Source organism: Branchiostoma lanceolatum, chromosome 11, assembly GCF_035083965.1.
Source record: "Branchiostoma lanceolatum isolate klBraLanc5 chromosome 11, klBraLanc5.hap2, whole genome shotgun sequence".
Lineage (NCBI taxonomy): Eukaryota > Metazoa > Chordata > Leptocardii > Amphioxiformes > Branchiostomatidae > Branchiostoma > Branchiostoma lanceolatum.
Genome location: NC_089732.1, coordinates 1,043,454 through 1,071,257, shown reverse-complemented (window position 1 = coordinate 1,071,257; position 27,804 = coordinate 1,043,454). Strand labels below are relative to the sequence as shown.

Sequence of the window (27,804 nt, the reverse complement as noted above, 5' to 3'; positions counted from 1 at the left end):
CATGTTCCGTCTAGAGGTCAATAACCCTGGCTGGGGGTCAAGGGTCATCTTCAAGCAGATGTGAAGATCTGGCTCATTTTCAGTCTTTTAAGCCTCTTTTTGCAACATTTAGTACTCTTTTCTAGTACTGTTCTTTTGTCATGGGAGGCAAATTGCTTTTAGAAAGTGCAATACTAGAAAGATATACTACTTGTTGCAAATACAGGACCGAAACATTAAGAATAAGCCAGATCCTCACATCTGCTTCATTGGAGATTAGTCGGGAGTTCGAATCCCAAATATCGTCACTCACCGACTTGCTGCCAGAAAAGGTCCAGGTTTTTCAGATGGTGCGTACAGCCGGAGGCCCATGCCACGGCTCAAGCACGTTAACGAACCCACCATCCATAAGAGTATGCGGGATAACACCCCGATGTGGGTCTATCTAACCTATCTGTCCAGCCTACATCACTTGTCACATATCTGTCCAGTCTTACATCACTTGGTAAAGTATGTTGGGATACATACAAGGAACGAATTTGGATTATTTTTGAAGACGAGAATAACGATAGGTAGCTAGTTTAGAAGTAGCAAAATAACCACGACATACAACATGAAATAGCAAATACATCAACTGTCAGAACAGCAATAGCGAAACATCCAAAAGCATTTATTCGTGGATTATAGTTTCTACGGGACGACCGGATGCCTGAATATGCTAGCATGTAATACGCGTGTTACGAATAAGGTACTGTTCATAAATGGCCAAACTCTATCTAACAGACTATGTACGCCAGCTACAGGGACGTTTGGCCACCAGAGGGTTTCATTTGCCGGCGTTAACCTTACATTGGAATGACACTCCTGGACAATTATTCCCTTTTTCGCCTAATCTTACGATCTCTTATCCCCGTAGGAAGGCCTGGTGGAGGCTAATCTAACTGTGCTTTGGAAGCTCATCTGTGTCGGTAGTAATCATAATACGATGCTAAACTTTCTTCCAACACTAAGGTATTCACGGATCGAATTTTCAACGACCACTGTCGCCTTCTTCATGATCAATAATGACCAATCACTGCCGAACGTAAACTCGCGAGAGTTACAGACACGTGACTTTATTGACAAGTGTCTTAACGGATACGTGACGTCAGTAATTGGTCAAACGTGCCAGGAAGTTTATAACGCCCACCGTCTGGAGTGCCCTTAGTGTTTGAAGAAAGTTTAGCATTGTATTAGTTGGTTTTAGGCTTCTTCTTGCCGCTCCCGTAATCCCCTGCGGACAGGGCTAGCAGCTTGTAGTACACGGCTATCCCGCACGTCGCGATGGCGCCCACCACGACCAGGTACTCCGCACGGTTAGCGAACGGCGTGCCGCACAGGGTGTACCTGTTGGGCAGAGAGACAACACTGAGACACAGCGAGCATAGGTATCATAGTCCCCACGCAGATGTATGGATCTGTATCTGATTCTGTATCAGCATAGCGGTCTTTCGGAAGAAGGGTAAAATGGGGGTCCCGTGAGGAGGTGCCTCGAGCACGATAAACGGTAAGGGCTAGCCACCTTCTCTGTAAACATATACCCTGCTACCAAAACAGGAAGGAAACTTGTTGCCCTGTAAAGATATATGATCATATATGTTGATAGAGTTAGGACTGAGCATCTCTGTTATATTGTATCTGACCCTTACCCCTTTCCTCTTGACCTCAACGAAAAGCGGTCTGCGTGCCGATTTAAGCTTCACATGAATAAACAGAGGTTCAAACAAACTGCGTGGCACTAGGCGCTACAAGAGTCCGAACCAAGGAACGAACGAACATACCACTCCATCCCGTGGGGTGGGGGCCGACCCCCGGGGAGGCAGTGCCAGTCGAAGTACCCCTCATCGTAGTCGGTGACGCACAGGTACTTCCCCTTCTGAACAACCTGTGCAGAAACAAGAAATGCTTTTCAAAGAAGAAGGTAGTCAGAGATAGCAGACTTCACCCCCATGACGGCAAGCGCCCTCTGGCAGAACATACCGAAAATGCAGTGCGTAAACACAGACACACATAAGCAACGACAGACACGCCGAAACAACCCTTTTTGGGTTGGATATTGGTAGCTCTAGAAGAGAAGAGAACAGACGATATTCTGAAGTTCTTTGGCGCTAGTAACGAAAGGGTGTGGGACCATCACGTGACAACAGTAAGGGGTCAAAGGTGACAGAAAGTCTGTCTCACCCCGTCTCGGTGGAGTGAAGGTTGCAAGTTAGTCGCAGTTTTCAATATCTGGGAAACCTAAGAATTAAAAATGTTTTCTACGTGCACGTGGATATCTTTTGATATCAAATCTATTGATACAGTTCAGCTAGCCTCCGTTGAAGGATTCCCCATGGCGATTTTTCAACTTATCGTGGCCAGATTAACGGCGGTAACAGTCCCCCAAGCAGATACGGGGCCCCAGCAGATACGGTCCCCAAGCAGATACGCCTCTCCCCCTAGCCATATCTGGCCCCGATAAGTTGAAAAAATTGAATGAATGAATGAATGAATGAATGAATGGTTTATTAGGAAAAAGTGTAACATGGCAGCTAAAAGCTGAATTACGTACACTGTACAATCATATATCACATTATCTTAAAAACACAAGGAAAATACTTAAAACGTCTTGACATACATTATCAAAATATCCATAACGGTTAAAACGAATCAAATTTATCTACAACTCGGTGACATAACAAGATTCTTAAAAGGTAATGAAGCAAACTATTCTGTATCCCATTGTGATTAATTGTTTAGTAAGTGGACTAGATAGGGTACTGGGGAGTTCTTGTAGCGGTTAGTTCTGCACTTGATGTTTCTGAGTTTCCCACAGTTTCTAGTGTTTCTGCCGTGGGGAAGCCTGCAACGGAGCTATATAAAACCTCCTTGAACGGAGGCTACAGTTCAGCATTATTCTTGTTTGTTTGCTTGTTTGCTTGTTTGTTTTCTCCTCACCTGCCCCGTTGCCAGGTACATGTCCTCTGTCTCGTTACACGGCCCGGTCAGCTGGTGCAGGCCGATGGAACGCTCGTGTTCGGGCGTCGCCATGGCAACGACCACCCACATGGTGAGGAAGTTGATCAGCACGGAGACGGCCACCTCGTCAAACCAGCCTGACCGGGCTGAGGGGCGGGAAAATAAACAACGGCGATAGAAAACTCACAAAAATTAAAAGAGCCAGACAAATCACTATGTAGGGTGTATGTGCTTACGTATCTGTGATGTACAATTTGTCCGCCATGCTGAAATATCAAACCTGAAAGTTGTCATAGAGAGCTACAAATACTGTATTGCACTCACGTGACTATGACGTAACTACGTTACACAAACCTGCTCCTGCAGTTCCAAGAAAAGCCGCTAGGGGGCCCAAACCTACACGACTTATCTTCCCCTCCAAGAGCTATCTATCACTCAACAATTATGACCATAGCATGTCCAGAACACGAGAGGTATCAAATTCCGCTACAGTACCATAGCATGTCGCTAGGGGGCCCAAAATATAATCTTTCTGAGATCTAGCAAACACCAACCCACCTACTGAATATCAAGACAATCCATCCAGGCATGCTTGAGTTATTGTGTACTCAGAAGGACACACGCACACACACATGCACACACGCACACACACACACGAACGCTGACATAACCTTCTCAGCGAAGGTAAAAAAACCTTGTCACGGCAATGCAGATGAGCATGAGAATGATCATGAAGAAACAAAAAAACGCACCCGTGTTGGTCCTGGCCTCGGCCGGGCGGTTCCGGTCCGCGCCCCAGACGACCAGCACGAAGATGCAGACCAGCATGAGCACGGGCACCTCGCCGTGCACGCCGATCACGTCCTTCACCACGTGAAACAGCGGGACGAACTGCGTCGCCACCCCGACGGGAAACGTCAGGAACACCGCTACAGCGGCGCTGCCAAGCTCAGCGACTAAACTGTGGATTCATCATTCAATAATTAGGGAAAATCTTCTTTTTTTCAGTAAAAAACCTTCTGAGTAAGAGACCGGCTTTGCAGGCACACACCAAGCAGTCTGTTACACTTAAATCATCTATATCTAACTCTAACTGCCGTTTGGCGTGCACGCCGAGCACGTCCTTCACCACGTGGAACAGCGGGATGAACTGCGTCGCCACCCCGACGGGAAACGTCAGGAACACCGCTACTGCAGCGCTGCCAAGCTCAGCGACTAAACTGTGGATTCACCATTCATAAATTAGAGAAAATCTTGTTTCTAGTAAAGCCGCCCTCTGAGGAAAACCAGCTTTGCAGGATTCATCATAAATAAATTAGAGACATTTTTTAGTAAAGCTGCCCTTCTGAGTAAGAGACCGGCTTGCAGGCACACACCAAACAGCCTGTTACACTTGGATCATTCGCATCAGACATAACTGCATGCCGTTCGCCGTGCACGCCGAGCACGTCCTTCACCACGTGGAACAGCGGGATGAACTGCGTCGCCACCCCGACGGAAACGTCAGGAACACCGCTACAGCGGCGCTGCCAAGCTCAGCCACCAAACTGTGGATCCATCATTCATAAATTAGAGAAAATCTTTATTTTTTGTAAAGCCGGCCGAGTAAGAGACCGGCTTCGCAGGCACACACCAAACAGCCTGTTACACTTAGATCATTCGCATCAGACATAACTGCATGCCGTTCGCCGTGCACGTCCTTCACCACGTGAAACAGCGGGACGAACTGCGTCGCGACCCCGACGGGGTACGTCAGGAATACCGCTACAGCGGCGCTGCCAAGCTCGGACACCAAACTGTGGATTCATCATTCAAAAATTAGGCAAAATCTTTTTTTTCAGTAAAAAAACCTTCTGAGTAAGAGACCGGCTTTGCAGGCACACGCCAAACAGCCTGTTACACTTCAATCATTTGCATCAAACATAACTGCCGTTCGGCGTGCAATCCCGACCGAGCATGTCCTTCACCACGTGGAACAGCGGGATGAACTGCGTCGCCACCCCGACGGGGAACGTCAGGAACACCGCTACAGCGGCGCTGCCAAGCTCAGCGACTAAACTGTGGATTCATCATTCATAGATTAGATAAGATCCACTCAATTTTTCCCGTGCTGAGTCTTAATTCCTCAAACCACCCATCATCATAAGAAATCAGCATTGCAGGCAGTTGCCAAGGGTTATATCACACGGTACTAACCTTCCCTTCTGGAACATGCCCTGCCCGCCCAACATCCCGTGTACTCCGTGGAACAGTAGGGTGAAGGAGGAGGCGAATGACAGCCGCCAGTACGGACTACCCCAGGGGACCCAGTACGTCCGGTCATACCTGGAGGGGAAAAATTGAACAAAATTGAATTGCCGCAACTTTGAAATCTACAACACAGTGAATACAATTAGTCATATATAAGTTCATCTTATATGAGAAACGTTACATTTTTGAAACTTTTCTAATCTTAACTAAACTAATCTTAACTTTCAGAATATCCAGAATATACCTAGAATACAAAAAAAACACCTCAATATCAGCACTGGCTGCAAATCTTGAATTGTGTGGTTACATTTTCGCGGCTTGCGTGGTGACGTCTCTTCCGCAAATACATAACACTGTGACAGTGTGTTTCTTAAGTATGTACCATAGAGTTGTTTTAACCGTGAACTTAAGACATTATTAAAATCCCCTTTCCCCTCAAGCCCTTACAAAATGCATGAATTTATATACATTGATATCTAGTCGGGGATAGGTAGCTTGCAACCGTGTAGAATCTGTAAATAAGAACAAAGAAAAGCTCTATCTTACACGTTCGGGTCCGTGTCGTGCCAGGACCACCACAGCATCTTGACGCCGGTGACGTCGAACACGTGGTAGTAGAGCGAGTCCGTCAGCGCCGTGGCGCACGCCGTGGCGAACAGGCCGAGTCGCAGCCGGGCAGCCGCCACGCTGGACGTGTAGATCACCGCTATGTCTGCAGGGGTGGAGAAAAAAGGTGTTGTTGATCTGTTGTTGTTGTCACTATTCCTTCACTTTGTAGTGCCTGGTGACACATAGGGCAGCAAGGTTCACTTTTCATGAAAAAGGCCAAAAATTCAAATATACAAAAAAAGAACGACAGTACGTGGCTCAATTTTGTCACTGACTATGTATAATTATAGTCAGGAGTAGGAGTAAGAAACGTGTATAGGAAGGAAACACGCCTACAAAACACATGTGCCAATTACACATGATGTACACAAGCTTGTTGACGAAGCATGGTTCTTTATGATTGGCTTCGGGATCCACTTATCTCAGAAGGGTTGACATATTTGAGTTTTGAGAACATCCACGATAGCCTGGGTGCCATCCGATTACTACCGGGGCTCCTGCACTTGCTTCCCGTTTGTTTCAAGGTAGCGAGTGTAGGAGCCTCAGGCACCCAAACTAGTTCCACAGCTTAACCTTGGAGTTTTTAACTAGTTGAAGACGACTACTCACACTGGCAGACGATGTAGGACGGCAGGCGCTGTCCCGCGAACATGACGGTGGCGTGGCCGTGCCAGAAGTTGTTGATCTGCGGCACCCAGTAGCTGAACACCTCCGTGAAGACGCCGTGCGCCAGGGCCGAGAAGTACAGGCACGGGTACCGCCCTCCTCTCCGCAGCGCTGCGGGAAAAATGGAAATGTTTCTCTTCTATATTGTAGCTTACAGAAAGAAATTGTAGCTTACAGAAAGGAATCTTGGCAAGCTGCTAGAAGGTTAAAAATTGACATTGACATTCGGCTCCTGAGACCTAAAAACACAGTAGATACCATCACAGTCCCTTCATAGCTTCTTGGGTTATGCTGGCAACGATGCGGAATCACAGATAGACAGACAGACTCATAGACACACCGAAAACAATACATCCCTCTAGAGGCAAAGATGTTCAAATTCAAATTTCAAACCTCCTTGCTAGAAGGAAGACACTATATACAGTAAGATCTTTCGAAACTCTCATAGCACTGTTTTGAGAAGTACAAAGAACAGTGGACCGTTGTCTGTCGGTGAATTAACCCATTCGTCCATGGTTTTGTTAATTGATTGTTTGATTATTTGATTGCTTGATTGGAAGATCTATCGATCGATCGATGGGAAAAACCATCTTACCATGGGCGAGCAGGAGCGCCGCGATGACGTGGTAGATGACGTCAGGCACCAGGTAGGTCGGGTGGTTTCGGTAGTTTTCGGCCGGGTTCCGGAAGGCGACCCACCAACTGAAGGGCTGTGGATACAGGCACATTGAAATATCGTTCATATCCACTGGCATTATGTTCAGGTGTCTCTGTGCTGTTTACGTAGCATAAAAATGGGCTACTGTTAAACATACATTTCTCTCGCTATGATAAAGGCTACTATCTGCACTAGCCGTGGCGACTAACGAAGGGAGTTTTTGCTTGATATTACATATACTTTCCCTTCTTAGTCGTGGGGCAGTACACGATTTCACTTCTACTCTAGCGACGCCGGCCTTCAAACTTGCACGCCGGGCCCGATTCTTGTTCTCCCTGAACTCCTAACACCCTTACCTGCGACGCCGGTCACTAAAACGACGCCGGAAACCCCATGTTAATCCACAACAGGGCTTGATGCGGCAGAAGTCAATGAAAAACAACATCGGGTCCGCCATTTTTGGTCTGAATTTTGAAGGAGAGGAACGTCAGTGCTACGTCAGCGCTTGTACAGCCTGATTGGTCAAGCCCAGTCATGTGAGTAAACGCACCAATCAGGCTGTACAAGCGCTGACGTAGCACTGACGTTCCTCTCCTTCAAAATTCAGACCAAAAATGGCGGACCCGATGTTGTTTTTCATTGACTTCTGCCGCATCAAGCCCTGTTGTGGATTAACATGGGGTTTCCGGCGTCGTTTTAGTGACCGGCGTCGCAGGTAAGAGTGTTAGGAGTTCAGGGAGAACAAGAATCGGGCCCGGCGTGCAAGTTTGAAGGCCGGCGTCGCTAGAGTAGAAGTGAAATCGTGTACTGCCCCACGACTAAGAAGGGAAAGTATATTTAATATGTAATATCAAGCAAAAACTCCCTTCGTTAGTCGCCACGGCTACTATCTGCACCAAAATGTTGGTTTTCCTCTACCTTTCTTTGGTTACAAAATTGACACAAATTATTTATTCTTTGGTTATCACCTCCTTGGTTAAATCACTTTTCAAACGCTAAGGCTTTCTGAGAGCCTAAGCCAGGCGCTCATATGCAAAACATACCTTTAAACCCATTGAATACACAGTGACATTATCTGGGTAATCGGGTCAAACTTAGTCAGCCATTCCGAAGGTCAAAGGTCACCTGGCAGACGATGGGGAGGGCGGGCGACTTTGAACGAGAAATCTGACCAGAACTTTTGGGTACAATTTTGCAATGGTAGGTGAAACTATGAGGACAATACCGATGGTAACACTTTGAACTTTGTTCTGTTACGGTTTGTTGATTCAAGTGATTGCATTGAATCCATTCGTTCACTCAAGAATGCCCTGACCATATGGAAGAAGTGAAGCCTTTTGTTTATGACATGAAAACCCACACGATCACCGGTACTAAATTTGATTTTACTGGGGTAGCGGTGCGCTTTATAGATTACTTTTTCCTCAGAATATCTTCGTAATCAAACCATGATATAAACTACATGGAGCACGTAACGCAAAATTATATTACAGGTATGTTTACATGTCCAAAACATGCCAAATACAACTTTATGTATTATGATCTGACTTCAGCCAGTCTTAGCAAGGCTTAGCTATTTCATACATTCATAAGGTATAATGTTAGACATCTAGTTTTAAAGATCGATATCATTTTAAAGGTTCAAAGTACGCTGCAATATGTTGATTAACAGTGCTCATGACTTAATTTGCCCGTGACAGTGAGTGTATATTAGACTACATATTGCATGCAAACGACGATTTATCACCTGTATTGAACGATAACCTTACCTCAGGCCGGGACTCCATTGTTTCTGCGACTCTGTAGGCTAGTACTGTTCAAGACGTGTGGTCTTTCGTTCTAAGATTGCCTATGAGGTGGTCTCGCCCAAGACGTAGGTTCGGAGGATGTTTCGAAAGGATGTCGCCGTCTCAACCGTGGTCTAGTGACCTACAAGATCCTTTAAGTTAGCTGAAGACCTTCCCATACACACGCCCCTTCCCCGTGTGTTCACGCTAGTGACGTGGGCTGTGGCATGAACTTCGCCCCCACGTCTGGAAGCTTATATCTTCTCACCCCTATCGTACGCTGGCAGGGGGAACACGTTTACATGGAAGGTTAAAGGTTGTGTTTGTTTGACCTTTGACCATGCTGGGAGAGGCCATTTTTTCAGAAGTTGGTAGCGTCAAAATCTTTGAAATAAAAGCTCAAGCTCCGGGTCACATTCGGCGTAGGATTTTTCTGTCGTATAGATTTTAGCTGGCCTACCGTACAGAACCGGATATGGACTAGGATCTACGCTAGTCTCCAAGCAGACCCAACGGTTGCAAAGACCGTATCCAACCGGCAGTAATTTTTTTTGCAATCCGACGGTGCCTGACAACTTCCCTGGCTGACTGGAGCTTCTCTGGCTAGCTTGTACGATTTTAGCACCGTAGAGATCTGCTTGGACATTAAACCTACGCCAGCTTTGTCGACATTTCCTTTCACAGGACAGATGGATTTTGTGCGACACACATTATCCCACAACTGTCCAAAGAAGGCTCTCGAATTTAAAATTTGTCATACGATGTATGTGACTGTACGCATAAAAGAGAATACAAAGTACAGACTGAGCGTGATGTCCAAAACGAATGAGCGCAATAGTGCATATCAGAATAGAAGTAGGAAAGGCAACGACTAGCTTCAGAACGGGTACGGGACCCTACCTTCCGTGCATATTTATATCGTTTCCTGTCAATAATAAACTTTATGTAAACCTCGTATGTGTGTACGTGTACGAGTAATCTGCAAAGAGCATCAGGGATTAATTTGACAGTGGAATGGCACGTAATACAATATAGATTCCATAAAATGACTCATAGCTAAAACACACCATGTTACATTCCCTGTCCTTGGTGCTGACTGTCTTCCATTTACATTATAATATCTCTATCTCATTGATAATGTGTATTGTGTATGTGATATTTGGCTCTAAGTATTGGTTACATGTTCTTAATTCCCCATGCCATTCTTTATTGAGAGCCAGTATGTTAAGCTATGTGTGCCACAAACCACGCTGCATTTCCTGTCCTTGGTGCTGACAGGCTTCCCTTGTCATAACAGTATCTCTTTCTCTGCAATAATATTGTATTGTGTCTGTGTTATTTGACTTCATGCATTGGTTACATGTTCTACATGTATATTCCCCATGTCATCCTCGATTTAGAGCCAGTATGTTAAGCCCTGTATGCCACACATAGCACTGCATTCCCTGTCCTTGGTGCTGACTTGCTTCCCTCTACGAGCGCCTGCTCTAAGATACATGTGTCAAGTCAAGTTAAAGCCTTTATGTTACCCCCAATGCTTGTTTGGCCACAAGAACGCTCTTCATCAATGTCAAGTTGAGATGAGATGAGATGAGGGGTCACGGATAAGAGTATTCAAGTAGAAGTTCTACATTTTCAGAATCGCTTACAATCGGAAATACAGTAACCAGTGTTTTGACCTCTGTTCACTGCTCACACAACACGACACACAATTCATTTAGAATCGATAAGTCTATCTACAACTGCTGCATTCTACGAAATAGACAATCAAATCTAAGCCCGGAAGTAATCTCCGTATATCTTATCCACTTGTAGAGATTGACTTGTCCTCAGATGAAAATCATATCTACGGTTGAGATTTCCCCTGGGCTGTATGATTGTCCAGGCCCAATATTTTTTATGGTCATTGACGTCCTTGTCATGTCAGAGCTGCCGATAAGTCGATATTCCCGGAATATCAGAGCTGCCGATAAGTCGATATTCCCGGAATATCAGAGCTGCCGATAAGTCGATATTCCCGGAATATCAGAGCTGCCGATAAGTCGATATTCCCGGAATATCAGAGCTGCCGATAAGTCGATATTCCCGGAATATCAGAGCTGCCGATAAGTCGATATTCCCGGAACGTGTTTAAGTTCAAGGCTGTGAGGACGTGACGTCAGTGGTAAGGGCTGTACCATTTTGTAAGTAGGAGGGGTGGTCTTAAATTCTTTACCCTTCTTTTTGTATACCGGCTTATTTCATTTCCATTCAGTCCTCCTATCTAAAGTGGTGTAAGGTAAGTCCTCCTATACCTATCAGGAGAAGACATAAAAAGAAGGCGCGTTTTTTTCTTGAAAACGTCTTTAATTTTGGCAACATTTGCGATTGAGAAGACTCTACTTCGCACACCATACAGGAAAGGCAAAATTCGGCTGGGTCGTCACAAAATCTATCGATCATTTAAAAACATGGACATTAACCCTAAAACACACATGATATCTAAAGCGTACTCTTGTACGGTCAACCTATTCAATCTCGAGTGAACTGTATAAACAAGCATATACACAGTACATTCATTGCCAAATACACTTAATTTGCTTATTTGATTCCATTCAAATTTTCAAGAACACCAGTGCTGTCAAATGATATCTAAGTAGGAGGAATCCGCAACTTTGGAAAAACAATTTGTTTTCAAAAATGCAAGCAAAGGGGAAAAGTTGTCTGTAATTTGATATTCAGTATACCCCCTGTATGTAGCATTTCCACATCCCTTACAATATATGTCAGCGTATCGAATTACAGAACGTACGATTACATATCTTGGACTACTTGTTGCAGTGCGGCTCCAAATCGACAGGAGCGCCCATACACTATCTGGATGGAGAACAATCAAATACACGGGTGTTATCGATAATATTATGCAAAATTTCGATTTGGTTCCTAACTGTCTACATTTGTTATTATTTTATTTGACGACGCATTTATCATCTATCCAGTTTCACAGTTGAAAAAATAGATCCCGGTCTCTTAATAGCAGTACGCCTCCAACTTGCTAGGGGGCGTTCGTTGACAACCTAGCAGGACAAATACATGGGCACTAAAGATAATCGATTCTATAAAAAAAAACAGTCTCCTATTAGCAGAGCGAAACCCGCGCTTACATCATTCGGGTGAATTCTACGACGCGGATTCAGCTCTGCTGCAGGAGAATGGTAAAAACCATCACTGTGAATCATCTATTTCCCTTCTTTAACAAAGTCTTGAAAGAGCAACCTCAGTCCAATTGCACAGATGAAAAATACACCCCGGCCTCTTGGTTGCAGTGTGGATCTTAATCGCTAGGAAGCGCTCGTGCACGGTGTTATAAATTGCCTGCAACAGTTTCGTGTCCATTCGGCGAGAAACTGATGTAATATGATATCACTTTTGTATCAAAGTTCTGACAGCATTCCTCGGGTCAGCCTGCAAGCTTAGTGCAGTACCTATCCAAGTCGCTAGAAGTACCAATCCTTCGTGTCCCAAAGTAGCGCACTCTGCGTTCATAAAGGTGGCAGCTTTAGGGCGTCGCCAAGAAGGTGCACTTAAGAAAACCGGTTTCTTCTAATTGCAGCCTCCAGTTGCTAGGCGACGGGGTGCCCCTTCCCTCTTAAAGCGCCCGCATCTTCTTGCAAGTTTTACACGCGGGAATTGCGTTACAGTCAACGCGTTGCCCCGTTGCAGACTCGTTTAGAGGAAGACACAACAGTCCGCCTTTAAGTCACTTCACGCTCTCCTCGGAAGGCCACTTGGATTTCTGGTCTCTCGGTTTCTCCACATCCGGGGAAGTTTCGTTCCCGCCATTTTCCCTGGCTGGGGACGACTGCCCCGAGGCATGCCGGGAGCTTTCGTCAGACGATCCGTTGGTCGAACGCACTTCTATGTCTCCTTCAGCCGCTGAAATGGAAGAAATTGAATGATTAGACTTTCCTATAAATAAAAAAAACAACAACTTCGGTTCCACCACAAATAACTTATTCATACAACAACACAGTTCATAGTCGTACCTACAAATATTTTATAGATTTTCTAGGAATAAGATGACCGTGAGTTTTCGGCAAAATTCTCGGGAAACGAAGGTTAACGTTACCTACTAACTTCTGTAACCAGTGACCAAGCATGAATGTGAAGTTGATAATCCTCTTTGGTATAATTGGTATCAGTGATGCAGTTTATGCATACTCTACATATTTTCCCCTCTGACCCAACCTCCGGAATAATTTTGTAATTTCTCCGAGCCCACTACTACTGAGGTAGTCCACAGGCACCGAAGGACATTATACTTGATCTATGTAGTGTCCTTGATTCTACACGCCAAGTTCGACCCTTTGTCCATCAACTAGGCCGAGCCAATGGTCGCGTTGTAATCATCCCTGTGGTATCGTACCGATGTTCACGACCAATCACTCCCTTTTGGTATCAAACCAATGTTACCCCTAATCACTCCCTGCGGCTTTAGACCAACGTTTTCAGACCGACCAACTTCTAATCAATGCTAGCCTCCCTCAAGTCGTCTTCAAGACATTTCGACCGTCTTAACGACCCTTAAAGACGTGATTCGTCCGGCTGTGGCCACATTATGATGACCTTAGGGGACCCGTTGCGAACTGGAAACGGGCAATCATCGAGCGGCTTTAGTTCCTTAATCGATAGTTCTAGCACGGTGCAACATTACCCGGAACGGCCATTACGGGCCGGATAGCTGCGCTCAGACTCGGAAGTGTTCCTCGGAGGGTTGAAACGCGCTCTTGTTTGTTCGATAAAACAAATACAAGGGCAGGCAAGGTCAAAGTGGTACTGAACTCAAGTTTACGCCTTATTCTAACAGCGCCAATTGATGATACGTTTTTTTTTATTGCAACTTCTTGCCCGATGGATGATAGCAAGTAACCGGAAAAGACGAACAGAAAATGAAGGACAATATAACATATGCCTACTTTACTCTGAATGATGGCTCTAAATTCTAACTTGTTGACTTTTAAATGATGTACAGAACAAATACGACTTGAAAGTACATCATTGCAGAATAAGTGAAAGGTGAACCACCACCCTTTCCACATTTAACAACATGTCAGTATTATACACTATCAGCTTAGCAGAAATAGAAGCGGTAAGGGTCTTTAATACAGGTTTCAATATACGTAATATGAATGACTTTAGTTTTGTGTTAAGCGAATATTCCATATAGCCTTTTGAAAAGGCAAAGTTTGGCAAAGGGCATTACATACCAATTTTGTGCATTAAGTGCAAGCTGCGCTAGACCGAACTAATAGACACCACAGCCGACTAGGTCAGCTAAACGTTAAAACTGTCTGACAAGCACTTACATCCCAACACAGTGGGGGTTCGTGTAGTGAACTACCCGTTAATCATACCCGACAGACCGCACCGGGGCGTGGGCGTCAGGTCGGCGGCGTTACCCTCACACGGCGCCGAGCGACTCCCGCTGCGTGGCCCGGTGCTCGACCCGAGTCGTCATTAAAACGCCGGTGACATTGTAAACTTTCATACCGCTAATCCCAGCCCCACTGGTATTAAGGCCTGTCGTCTGTTGGAGCTAAGGCTATCAATCACCCACATTCGGTTCTCTACAGAGAATGGGCTCGCTCAATCCCTGACAAGGACGCAGCTTGAGATACGGTCACTTAGGAGATAGGCAACTTTTCCAATTACGTGTCTGTCTGGTCACATCCGCCGACGCCGCGGGAAAGGGCGGTCGATTTTAGCGATAGTTTCACGTCCACTGCGATAGCACGTTTCAGTGGCAACCGGTCGTTTGTTTTTTCCGTAATGACCGAAAACTGATGGATGGATTTTTATGACGTTTACTTCACCTTAATTAAGGGAGTGAGGCATTGTTTTTTTACTTGTTTACTTGTCTGTCTGTCTGTCTGTCTCTCCGTCTGTCTGGCTGTCTGCCTGCCTGTCCGTCTGTGTATCTGTGTGAGTTTCTGATCTAGGTGAAGAGGGTGAAGTCTGCCAAGTCTGCCTTATTTCAGTTAGTGGAAGCACTCTGAATGGCATCGTCATCATATCTTGGCAAACGTAATGTATAGCAGGTCTGGGTAGAATCGATCGGGCTACACAAATAGAAGTTTCCAAATGTTAAGAACTTTGGTGGTCATTTGCAGATAGCCTGGATGGTCAAGGTGGATGTTGATGATCGGCCCACGGAGATTCCAAGTTCACGGTTCGCCAAGGTCACGTTCGATACTACACGCCAAACACCTGCTGATCATTAGGGTTTAAAGATTTTTCTTTAATGGCTCCATCGTAAGATTGGTGATTACTTCAACCCCAAGGAAGTGAAGTTTGTGGCTTGTCTGTGTGCGTCCTGACCCTATGGACACCTTGCAGTGTTGCCAGACATTCTCAGTGCTGCTGCTACATGTTTTGTGTCTTTGGGACTAAAATTTATTTCGATTTACCACATTTGTGGAAGGATTGACATAACAGGTGAACTATCACCTTATCAAGATGTCATCCCAGACCGGACTGTAAGATTTGGAACATCGCACACCGGGGCATGCCCCTACTCTTTTTCGAAAGGTGTGGTGGGTTCTTTAACGTGCGCGGGGTGTGGCTCTCCCCAAACACGGGACCTCCATTTAACGTCCTATCCGAGGGACTTCCCTAACCCTAGATGAGCTAGGTACTCATTTACACCTGAGTGAAGTGAGGAAAGTCGTGTTAAGTGCCTTTCCCAAGTGCACAACGTCGGGGCGCAAGTTCGGACATATCTCTGGGCACAACTCGGGATTAGATCCCGGGTCCCATTGTTTGACAGCCGTGCGCTCTACACTTGCGCCACACGACGCCACTGATGATCGCAAGGCAGTATTTTTGAGGGGCTGAAGTCTGCCATCTCTGGTTGCCCTGCTCTGCTGGGTAAGCACAAGGAGTCTTGAGCACAACCTTGTGACAAGAAAACTTTTAGAGTCATTGTTGTGCCCCATTTTCACAGGACTGAGACCGTTGGACCGAATCAATGTGCTACCAATAACCATGGATAAACCATTGGAAGGCCTTTAAAGGTCATTGAAAAATCATTGAGAGCATTCTTTAAAGACTCTTGAGATCGTTGCGCACTCACTGAATGCCACTACCGTACCGCCACCCGTCCCTGCCCCCCTCCCCTTCACACACACCTTTTACGGGCTCGGGCTCCGGTTCATCGATGACTTGCACGCACCAGGCGGGGAAGATGCCCACCCTGCCCCGCCGGTAGCCGTACCACCACCCGTCCCTGCCCGTGTGCAGGATCTCCACCACTTCCCCCACCTCCAGGTGCAGACCCCCGTCCCCCGGCGGGTAGTAACTGGATATCACTTGGGCTCGGCATCTTCCTGGGGAAACAGACATGAAAGCTAATCAAATGTTCTGTGTATTTGTGAATAAGACTCTTAAATCACATCAACTTTACCTCAAAATTTAAACCAACCAGATTTTCATTAACGTTAAAGAAAAGATTCACCATACATTTTTTAATCCTTCTCTATGGCCTTCTTCACGGCACCTGACCCACTACTTTGAACACGTGACTCTAAGGCAACGTGACTCATGAGTTCAGTGATTGGCCAGGGGTGCCATTATTGGAGTCACGTGTGTGCCAGGTCACGTGTACAAAGTACTGGATCAGTCGTCATGAAGAAGGCCATTGAGACGACAGAAGATTAAGTATCTCCGTGTATGTGTATTGAGTGCACATTTTCGTGTCTAGAACTGTAAGAAGCGCTATCACTGCAATATGGCTGGGATGGCCCATGTGCCATAGGTCAGTCGACATGATGACGGCCACGGGGACTGCTGAAGATACATTTACAACTTTTAGTTTCACTGTGGCAATTGTCTGAAAGATCACATGGCTACAATACTAATTGGGTCATTCGACGTGAAAAAAAACACAGCTGTACAGGGACTGCTGGAGATACAAGTTTGAGCTTCTTCAACTCACTGCTGCGTTTGTCTGCCCTCCTTATTTATTTCTTGGGGCTTCTGTTACTCACTTGTGTTTTTGTCTCCCGCCTGACAGACGCCAGTCCAGCCGTTCACTCGGCACATGAACTCGGCCGGCTGGGTGATCCGAACAACCTGGAAAACATGCACACAATTCAGTCGGTTTAAGATACTGAATCAATCTACCCGCATAGGAAATATAGGTTACTCAAGCAACTAGAACAAATTTTATCCAGTTGCTTGAGTAACTTTTTTGGCGTATCTTACTACCTGGATGTCTAATCATCATCAAAATATGTCTGATAATCTATAAGCAACAGTTGGTGAAGTCATTGCGTTAGACAACTATCTATTGTCGTTTGAAATTAGGGCTTTTTCTTTTCAAAAAAAGATAACTGAAGTTGTAGGTCTCGAAAATGAGATCGGAATCGCGTTAATTGCACAAAAGGTACAAAGTATGGTATCTACCTATACATAACTACACTTCTATACTTCCTAATACAAGAGTGTGTAGTATGTCATGAGAATGAGATTTTACAATCATTGGAGGAATTTCTATACAAAACAATATTTTTGCTTTGTCAGTCTAGTCATTAGGCCAAACCCACCACGTGTGTGTTGCGGGAAGGCTGTCGCGACGCTCAAAACTGGATTCGATATTTGTGAAACACCGACCTGGCACGTGTTGTAGCTGGGCTTGTCCCGCCGTTTCCGTGCGCAGATGATCCCAGCGATGAGCAGAGTCAGCACCAGGGACGCCCCTCCGGTCGCCACGCCCGCGATTATAGAGATGTCCAACCACGTCAAGCTGTCCACCACAGATTCTGCGGGGAAAACAATTTGTGTGTTTACCTTCAGCTGTTTGTTTATCATTCTTTCCGTCACCTTGGCGACGATATATGATCCTGGTACAAAACTGTAACTAGAAGGTCAAAAACTGATTATACGATGTAGTGGGCGTTTCGTTATAGATAATGTATTCTCAGCATGTGTTTATAATCCTTGGAGCGCTACGGGTAGGCGTTGGTCGTTAAGTGCATCAGAATGGAAGCTTTTTGTGATTATTCCACTATTATACTTATTTCTCCTCAGGGCCTTTTTGGGCTTGAAACGTATCAAACAGCTTTCACATCAAGTCAAGTGAAGTGATAATTTTTCCGGAAGGGATGTGCAGCAAACAAATGCACTAGACTTCAAGCTTATTGTAGGGCTTTCATATCATATGAAGTCAGGCAATGTGTTCATTTTTCCGGAAGAATCTACCACTCGTGAAATGCATTATTACATGTTATATCAGTATCTCGGGATTTCTACCTCAAAAGTTCTCTCTACTTCAGGCAACCGTCAGACACTAAACGCACCGAGATGGAAGTTTGAAAGATAATCAAACTCCCCTTTGCGTTATGTTGCCTCAAGTATCCGATTTTGGGAGAACAGCTTTTTAGTAAGCTCCCCTCCGTCTTCCTGTCCCCCCAGAACTTATTCTTGCTAGTTTCTTGATAAACATGAAAAGGTACGAGAGCTCTACTAAGCCGCTATCAGTAGCGACACCACTGGAAAATAGAAATTGAAAAATAGCTGACAAATACAAGGAGAACAGAAATTCGGTATTTCGGTTGAGCAGTCCAGATTGAAAGACCAAGTGTAGTAAAACAACGCTATATTTGAAATTGAAGAAAACCCTGGTTTGCCCATGTGTACAGAATTTTTTCTCAGTTCCAAAGAAATTCCGCCAAGTGACTACAACGAAGAAAAGTGTCCAACTTGATTTCAATTCCTGACAACTATTCCTTATATCCCACAACTTGCTATGAAGAATAGCGACGTCCAAACGTGACGTTCCCTTCAGTGATTACTTCACGTCTGTCCCAACAAAGGCCCTTCCTCCCAGAGGCGATTTGTCTTCTTTAAGTCGACCCCACGGAGCCACTTTGATTGACAGCCACGTCAGGCGACGGGATGAGTTCTGAGTCCGGGACGGTTGCCAACCGCCACGCCGCCAGGACCGGATGACCTTTCTCCCGCCCAGGGGGTGGAACGTGACCTTCAGGATTCCCCGTGACGGCAGCGAAACGGAAAGGATTAATCATGACAGAGCGCCATCTTCAAAGCGGAGACATGTTTCAGAATTGAGTCCCAACTTCTTCTCCTTAGTGTCCTTCAATGGTGAATTCTTGCCTACTTTAAACGACAGCGACAACAAAAATAGCTCAAGCCATTTCGAACAAAAAAAAAAAGATAATGGAGCTAACAAGGTCATAAATTCTCTGCTACTGCAGACTTAGAAATGTGAACCGAAATGCAGTGAAGAGTGTAGCTGCAAATGAAAGAAGTAACAGCTGACAATTGGAGCTGACCCTTGTGCTGAAAATGCTGTTAGTCACGATGTGATTAAAGGTATAGAAATAACAGCATGCACTCGTTTCAGTATTGCGCTGCGCGCTGAAATGCACGTTGAAATTGAATAACGTATCTACAAACAGTCAATCAATATCTGAAAACTGGGCCTATCCTTGGTGCTGAGAAGACCGTGATTCTTCCTGACAGGGTCGCTTTAGAAGGCGAGAGGCCGTTGAGTTAGATATGACCAGTTATTGGCACATAGTCGTGAAAAGGTCATGACCATGGGAATCCTCCAAGCTAGGGCCTTCAAGCAGCCATTGTGCCGAAATGAATTGCTTTACGAAACGGGCAGTTGTCTAAGATGCTAGAAGAGATAACTCTAAGGATTCTCATGAATCTGAATAGCTGTCATCAGGCGATCTTCCTCCGAAATGTCTTTCACACATAGAAGCCATCTTTCTGAAAGCAGGGGTCGTATAGCGGGAAGTTGTGCCATTTGAGGTTTCACTGAAATACCTTTTAAAAGAAGATATTTTGTGTGATGGTTGGTTTGTATCTAGCGGAGTGATTGACACTGACTCAGTGGGCGCCCCCTTGGTTTGATCTGAGGCTTCCAACTAGGCATTGTTTCCTTTGAATGTTTGCTGAGAAATGAGTGTACGTCCAGGGAAAGAAAGTTTAGACCCTCTGCAAGTGATACTCTTGAATCTGACAAGTTTCTTTGAAACTCTTTTAGATAGAAATTGGTTTTACCATGGTTGGCTTGTGTCTAGCAGCGTGATTTGACACTGACTCAGTGGGCACCAACTTGGATCTGAGTGCTTCTCGCTAGGCATTGTTTCCTTTGAATGTCTGCTGAGAAATGAGTGTACGTCCAGGGAAAGAAAGGTTAGATCGTTTGCAAGTGATGCTCTTGAATCTGACAAGTTTCTCTGAAACTCACTTAGAAAGAAGGAGTTTTTTTCTCATGGTCGGCCTGTGCCTAGCGGAATGATTGACACTCTCACAGAGAGCATCATCTTGGATCTGAGCGGTTGTCATGATGTGATGTTTTCTTTGAATGTCTGCCGAGAAATGAGTCTGCGTTCAATGGTAGAAAGTAAAGCGAGTAAAGCACTTGTAAGTTTCTCTGAACTCCCCAAACTCATTTAGAAAGAAGGAGATTTTCCTCGTGGCCTGTGCCTAGCGGAGCGATTGACACAAGATCAGCGAGCATCATCTTGGATCTGAGCGGCTCTCTGAATGTTTCCTTAGAATGTGTGCCACAATATGAGTCTAGTCTGCGTACACGGGGAGAAAGTTCCTCTTTAAAAATAGATTTTGTCTGAAAATTGGCTTTAATCGTGCGAAGCGATTGACACTGGCTGAGTGTCCATCACATTACATCTGGGCGGTAGTCACGAGGTGATTATGATGTTTTCCTAGAATGTCTGCCGAGATATGAATTGCGTTCAAGGAAAAAAAAACAATTGATAATCTTTAAAGTTTCATTTTGAAAAACCACAGATTTTGTCCAAAAGTTGGCTTTAATCGATGGGAGTGATTGCCACTGGCTGAGTGGCCATTACACTGCATGTGAATGGTTTTTACGATGTAGTTTCGTCAGTTTCTGCTGTGAAATGAGTGTACGTCTACTATGAAAAGAAAGTTTAGATCTTCTGCAAGTGATACTCCTGAATCTGACAAGTTTCTCTAAAACTTTCTTCTTTAGAAAGTTTTTCCCATGGTTGGCCTGTGCCTAGCAGAGCGATTGACACTCTCTCAGTGAACATCACCTTGGATCTGAGCAGTTGTCACGAGATGATGTTTCCTTTGAATGTCTGCCGAGAAATGAGTCTGCGTTCAATGTCATTGATAGAAAGTAAAGTGAGTAAAGCTCTCTCACGTTTCTCTGAAACTCCTTTAGAAAAGAGATTTTTCTCATGGTCGGCCTGTACCTAGGCGAGTGATTGACACAAGCTCTGTGAGCATCACCTTGGATCTGAGCGGCTGTCACGAGGTGACGTTTCCTTAAAAGCTGAGAAATGAAAGCACGTCCAGGGAGAGAAAGCGAGTGATGCTCTTCTAAGTTTCTCTGAAACTCGTTTTGAAAAATGAATTTTGTCTGATGGTTGGTTTTGATCAGGCAGAGTGAGTGGCACTTACTTTGTGGGCCTCACCTTGGATCTGATCAGTTGTCACGGGGTATTGTTACATCAGAGTGTCTGCTGAGAAATGAGTGTACGTGCATGGAAGAAGAGGTTAGATCTTCTGCAAGTGATACTCTTGAATATGACAAGTTCCGCTGAAACTCATTTGGAAAGAAGGAAATTTTTCTCATTGATGACTTGATTCCAGCGGGATGATTGACACTCGCTCAGTGGGCATCACCTTGGATCTGAGCGGTTGTCATGAGGTGATGTTTTCTTAAGAATGTCTGCTGAGGTATGAAAGCACATTCAGGATCAGAAAGGAAGTGATGCTCTTGTAAGTTTCTCTGAAACTCATAGTGAAAAATGGATTTTGTCTGATGGTTGGTTTTGATCAGACAGAGTGATTGACACTCAGTGGGCCTCACCTTGGATCTGAGCAGTTGTCACGGGGTATTGTTACCTCAGAATGTCAGCTGTGAAATGAGTTTACGTCTAAGGAAAGAAAGGTCAGATCTTCTGCAAGAGATGCTCTCGAAACTTTCTCTGAAACTTCAGGAATGAACTTATATTTGACAGTATGCCTGCATTTAGCAAAGCGTCTGACAGTTGTTCGGAGAGAGCATCGCCCTCGCGTAGGCGAGAATCGAAGAAAGTCTTGAAGTGAGATCAAAGAAAACGCTTGGAACGATCGTGTCCTCATCACCTCAAGTCCCAAGAAGCACGGCGCATTTCAACACAGAGTTTCGGATCAATACGTTAAGAAATAAAAGCATTGATTTTGTTAAGTTTCTGTGTTCTTTTGCCAAAAAACGTAGGCTAGGAAATACGAGATCGAGACTTGACGGGTTCGATTTCTGGCTTTCCTTAGGATCTGCACTTAACACACAACTTTCACCACTTCAGCTAGGTGTACAAATGGGTACCTGGCTTCGGTTGGGGGGGGGGGGGTAAAAGGGGTGGGCCCCGACTTCCAATACAGTGCCCTAGACACAATGTGTAAGAACCCGCTACCCCTACGACCTGAAAAAGCTATAGGACTACTTTATTTTATGAAAACGCATGCCTGTCTGTAAGTAGGTTAGGTAGATCGATATCTCCGGACTAAAATTGATATGGAAGACTCGGTCCAAGTGTTACTTAAACTTTATCGAGATAAACGTTATTTTCCGTCCCTAAGGGAAGCATTTAGGCGAGATGGGACCATTCTGATATCTTCTCCTGACATCGGTTCTAAAGTGGTTGTGACGTTCACGAAAATAGATTTCCGCTTCTGAAGTCTGGTCAATAGCTTCTGAACGGAATTAATGTCGCTGTCTTCGGTCTAGTGCTGGCTAAAACAATCTTAACAACTTTTCCAAGGTTTGAAGTCTAGTAGATATCTCCTGAATGGAATTATTGACAGACTTCGTGCTATGGGAGATAAAGTTAACTTTTTTTAAATTTCTAGATTTCCAAGGGAAAATTCAATGTGCAACAAGAAAATCCCATTCTGACATCGACCTGTAAATAAAAGAAATAAATTTGTCTTAAGTTAGTTGCGGTTTTCATCGAAGTAAATTCTGCTAGTAGGTTCCTTAAATTGTTGTCGATATCTTCAGAACATAATTGATATGGGAGCACACAAGAGTCGACGCCACCATGCAAGACAAATGACGGGATTATGGTGGATCAGTTCCGGGTCAGAGGGCAGGATTTCCGGGTCAAGACAGGGAGCAAAGCTTGGAGCGTAACGGTAACGTATGGTGGGGTGGTGCGATTTGTGAATTCAGAACTCTTGGAATAGTTTGTCGCCTGTTGCACTAAATCAAAGGTAACAATTTGTGTAAACAGCATTTTTAAAGTTTGAACAGTTTGATGTTTGGTTTACTGTATCAATCGGTGACGTAGTAACTACCGTAGAGTTAGTGTGAAATATTCACTGTTTTCTTTGACAGCATTTTTGTACTTAATAGCTGTCAATCACGGCGTTAAAGTTTGTTTATTTAGTTCCGTTTTATCAAATATTTCATAACTGGTAACCCAAATTTGACTGATGACTTAAAATTCAAGCATTAAAAATGAGGGATACATGCATTTCAAGCAATGTTTTCGTTCGTGTGACATTTAAGTAGCCAAATCTTATCGCTCTACCGTCTGTGTATTCTACTGTACCAGCCTTTGCATAATTTGTGTCCTAGGCCAGCCCAGGTTAAACCTCTATCGACCGCCATTTTGTCATGCGCACATCGGAAGGAAGAGTAACGGCCTCTCGGGGGCCATAAACATGGCGGGTGGTCAAGGTCAAGGGGGTCAAGTTCTGGTAATTGCGGATGTTTCGGTTTTGGCCGCGGGCGGGACATATTCCAACATGGCGCGCCCCTCCTGTCGATACATGTGACAAATTAGCTCACAGAACCGCCCGAGCATTTCTAAGCACCTGCTGTGGCCTTCAGACCTCCAGATCTTGCGACCTGGCATGAGTAACGAATGCGATTATGGACAGGAATTTATGTATTTCTGAATCAGTGTTTAGCTGTAATTGCCAACAGAAAACTGGAGATGAATATTTGGTTAAGTCCAATTTTTGTGTTAGCAATTACAGTTAAACTTTGATTCAGAATAACTTTTAACAACGCAGATGAATTTTCAAGTAATTTTGGTATTTGATATAAAAGTCTGTTTTTGTTTTGTAAGTTATATGTACATGTTTTCTGTTTGTATGAATGTACCCCAGGCCACTGAAAGGCAGTGCCTAGCCACTGAGAGAGCCAAACGTGCCAAAACAATACTTCATTTCCTTGAGGGCAGTAGCCGATTTCAACCCTTTTCTCGATATGCTTGGCGCACAGAAACACACAGAAACAGACACACAAAAAAGCAGTTATTCTCTCTAGATTTCTACCATTTTACCCACATGCTTTGGGCACAGAAAATCCTACACGCACAGCCCCCAAAAAACAGTTATTTTCTCTCTTTACTGTGATAAGTAAATATGATCAAAACAAAATCAACATTTACTCTATTTTTTATTGCATTTCACATTACATACATACACAAAGAAACATAATCCACGGATCCAGGGGGAAGAAAAACACAGTAGATTGACATGTACAAATTACAATAATTTTCTTTACCTTTCGATAGGTTTACTCACTTGAGGGCATTGATAATTCGCCTCCGAGAACGGACAGAAGCGCCTTCTGGCGGCCGGGCTGCCCAACTCCATTGGACGCCACGCACCAGTACCAGCCGCTGTCGCTGAAGTGCACATCCGGGAGAATGACCCGTGACGTCGTTTCCTCTTCCGGTGAGGTCACGCCGATTTCCTGACTGACGTTGAGAGCATAGAAGAGATTGTATGTATTAGCTGTCCAAGTTTCCTTAATGATCTTAGATGCTTTACCTTACTTTTCCCACTGTTTGATTTGATTTATTTGACTATATAAACACATACAGTCAGGACTACCCAACTAACAGAAAATATATATCAGTTGAAACAACAATATACGATATAAGTGGTCACGAGTAATAATTCGTTGGACCACCTCACAAGAAATAGCATGGATACTGGAAATGATCATACTGTGGGATAAGAAAAATAAGTTATCTAAATTAGGGGCCTTCATTGAACCTGGAGAGGGGAGGGGCGGTACAGACTTCAAGCAACCCTTCTTTCAGTTGCCTTCTCTGAGAAATCGGATAATTTAGTCTCACCCCCCCCCCCCCCCCACACACACACACAAAATTATAAATCGGTGAGCCTATCTTCTTGTGATGGTGGAGACTAGTTACATTTTTCCGCGAAGGACTTACCTCCGACTAGAGACGTCATACAGTAATGCGGTGCAAAATAACAACAAGCAAAGAAACCAATTGTGGGGTCGTGTGACATAACGGCAGGACCCAGAATCCGGCGGTCCCGGGCTCGAATCCGCTGACGCCACCGATGTTGTGCCCTTGGAAAAGGCACTTTACACGACTTTCCTGTAAAAATGTACGTGGCACTGTTACAATAAGTTATAAAAGACTTAACTGCAGTGCCACGTCGTCCTTTTCTGTCAAGAATCGAAGTTAAAGCAACTAAACGAACCTGTCGCCCTCCCTGTGCCAGCGGATGTCCGGGAGCGGGTTCCCGTCCGCGGTGCACCTCAGCACCGCCGTCATCCCTGACGTCACCACTACCGGGCTGGAGATGTTGATGACGACACCAGGAACTGCAGAACGGAATGTAACAAAAGATTTTTTAATTATTTGTGGGGTCGTGTGGCGTAGCGGCAGGGTGTTCGGCCCGGAAGCTAGTGGTCCCGGGTTCGAATCCCCTGAAGTCACTGATGTTGTGCCCCAGGGAAGGGCACTTAACACGAATTTCCTCACTCCACCCAGGAGTTGGGTGTGTTGTCTCTGTATGTGGCATTGTTAAAATAAGTCATGAAAAACAGTGTCCTTGTCTGTCAAGAGCAAAATAGAAAAAAAGATTGTACACAACAACTAAATGTTTTATTCACATCGACGTTTTGGTGACCGTCTGTCACCATCTTCAGTATAATTCTGACTGGTTCACTTTGCACTAGTACTGCAGCTAGGTGTCGCTGCTTACAGATGCGGTCCCAAAAGTAAAGTAATTACATATGTTCTCCGTCATATTTCCTCTTTTATTTTTGGCGACGCTCTCATGGAGCGAGCCCATTACTATAGTATTGTGTGTGAGTGCCAAGAATTCCAGGAATTGTGCAGGCATTATCGTCCGGGCATGCGCAGTAAACATCTGCTTCTACCCGGAGGAATGTTTGCTATGCATTGATTGGTTCTTATTCAAGGCTACGTATCTATCATGGAGGAACAGGTCATATTTCAGTACCAATGGTTCAAAAAGGTTATTGTTGGAAAATATGTTATTCAGTTACCAGTACAACCTGTACTAGCGAAGGAATTTCTCCGCAGAAGGATCACCAGTCTACTTTTGCCAGCTTCTTTACGTCCCTTGAGTGGCCACTACAGACAGCTTTGGCTGTACTAAGTTTGGCAAGATCTTCATCTTGAGTGGGCCACGCCGATCCAATCTAACACCCATTTCGCAGTTGTCTGTAGAAGACACGCTTTAAGACTTCTTGAATGTCTTGTAATGACTTCTAAAATAGCCAAGGAAGTTCGAGCTCCTTGCTAATAACACCTAGTCCTCCCATAAAGTGCCGTTAAATTGCCATAGCCGGAAATAGGTCTCAGTGAGTATTCCACTAGTTTAGATGTTAATCGAGGTTTGCTCGCCGAGGGGCTACTTGAAAAGTATTGGTGAGAACAATGTCAGCTTGAAGTGGAACTGGAGTTTGTACGGCTAACTCCAACAGAATGTTAAACATGTGAAGTCAAACCTGTGGAAAATGTATTAGCTATATATATACAGAAGGACAACTCGTCCATTGAGCCTACTTTTCGTGATCCCCAAATCTAGATTATTTTTCAACGGACCCAAACATTAAAATTGTAGACAGGTTCAAGGTGGAAGATATCTATTCCAGGGGCACGTATTGAATATTTTGGTAATTGTCGCTATTTGACCGCTGAGTTGAACTTGAGGTATTACCTAGCTGATATAACTTTCGGCTCAACCCACTAGGCTTCCATGCACTCTTTCTTTCTGTTTTATTTAGCCAGGGTGGTCTAACTCAATGTAAGACGCTGCTTTACACTGGGGTCTTAGTATGTAGAGAGTAAGCCTCCCCTCCATCGGGCCGTGACGTATGCGCCAGGCAAGGGCACTGACCGGACCGGGATTCCAGCAGACACGGTCCGCTGCGCGCGGGGGATGATGGGTCGATATGGCGGCACGGGCTCCAATTACTTGGCTTCACCCCCGTAATTGAACCCGAATGCAGAACACACGCCGCTTCAAGGTTGGGGGTGTTGTTTCGGAAGGAGAAACGTCACTTTTTGTGGAGGTCGAAAAAGGCATAATTCTATTGACAGGAAGTAACCTTGCTCTGGCGTTATGTCGATAAAGGGATATAAGTCAGTTCACAGTGCCAAGTGCGCATGTACAGTTGTGATGTATTGTGGTCAAAGGTCAAAGCTAAAGGCCCCTGCCAAATAGAAAGATGTGTGCCCTTGCAGTTTGTACTTTGATACAGAATGACCTATTAATTTGAATCAACATGTGCACGTTCTAGCTACATGAAGTTTAACACTATAATAGGGTAATGAACACGTGATGTACACGTGACTTACACGTGACGTCCAGGATGAGGCTGTCAGACACCTGCCCGCCCACGTGCTGCGCCACGCACGTGTAGTTCCCCATGTCCTGCCGCGCCACTCGCCACATCTCCAGGGACGTCCTGAATAATAAAACAGAGTACTTCAGTGACCTCATCAGCATCATCATCGGTCGACCCCCGACCACACCAGTCTATCTGCCATAGCCGCACTTAGGTCT

General features: G+C 44.9%; 3 protein-coding genes across 3 annotated transcripts in view; all 3 read right to left on the bottom strand.

Moving 5' to 3' along the window:
• Positions 1–628: 628 nt before the first annotated feature.
• Positions 629–4,727, bottom strand: LOC136445016 (uncharacterized). The gene is made up of 4 exons (XM_066442849.1): positions 3,729–4,727; positions 2,956–3,122; positions 1,800–1,903; positions 629–1,365 (listed from the first exon to the last, which is right to left on the bottom strand). Exons 1-4 carry the CDS (start codon positions 3,802–3,804, stop codon positions 1,212–1,214), a joined length of 501 nt encoding a protein of 166 aa, XP_066298946.1. The 5' UTR covers positions 3,805–4,727; the 3' UTR covers positions 629–1,211.
• LOC136445021 (uncharacterized) lies at positions 3,926–8,994 on the bottom strand. The gene is made up of 9 exons (XM_066442853.1): positions 8,929–8,994; positions 7,097–7,211; positions 6,445–6,612; positions 5,773–5,938; positions 5,173–5,301; positions 4,933–5,034; positions 4,659–4,772; positions 4,028–4,196; positions 3,926–3,937 (listed from the first exon to the last, which is right to left on the bottom strand). Exons 1-9 carry the CDS (start codon positions 8,944–8,946, stop codon positions 3,926–3,928), a joined length of 993 nt encoding a protein of 330 aa, XP_066298950.1. The 5' UTR covers positions 8,947–8,994.
• A 2,283-nt stretch (positions 8,995–11,277) lies between these two features.
• LOC136444890 (protein turtle homolog B-like) overlaps positions 11,278–27,804 on the bottom strand; it is a 145,827-nt gene continuing 129,300 nt past the window's right edge. Inside the window, exons 6-12 of the mRNA XM_066442647.1 lie at positions 27,597–27,706; positions 25,465–25,588; positions 24,529–24,704; positions 17,596–17,744; positions 16,971–17,055; positions 16,113–16,310; positions 11,278–12,861 (exon numbers count right to left, since the gene is read on the bottom strand). Coding sequence (XP_066298744.1) covers positions 12,686–12,861; positions 16,113–16,310; positions 16,971–17,055; positions 17,596–17,744; positions 24,529–24,704; positions 25,465–25,588; positions 27,597–27,706 — 1,018 coding nt within the window. The 3' untranslated portion in view covers positions 11,278–12,685. The remainder of the gene's footprint in view (positions 12,862–16,112; positions 16,311–16,970; positions 17,056–17,595; positions 17,745–24,528; positions 24,705–25,464; positions 25,589–27,596; positions 27,707–27,804) is intronic.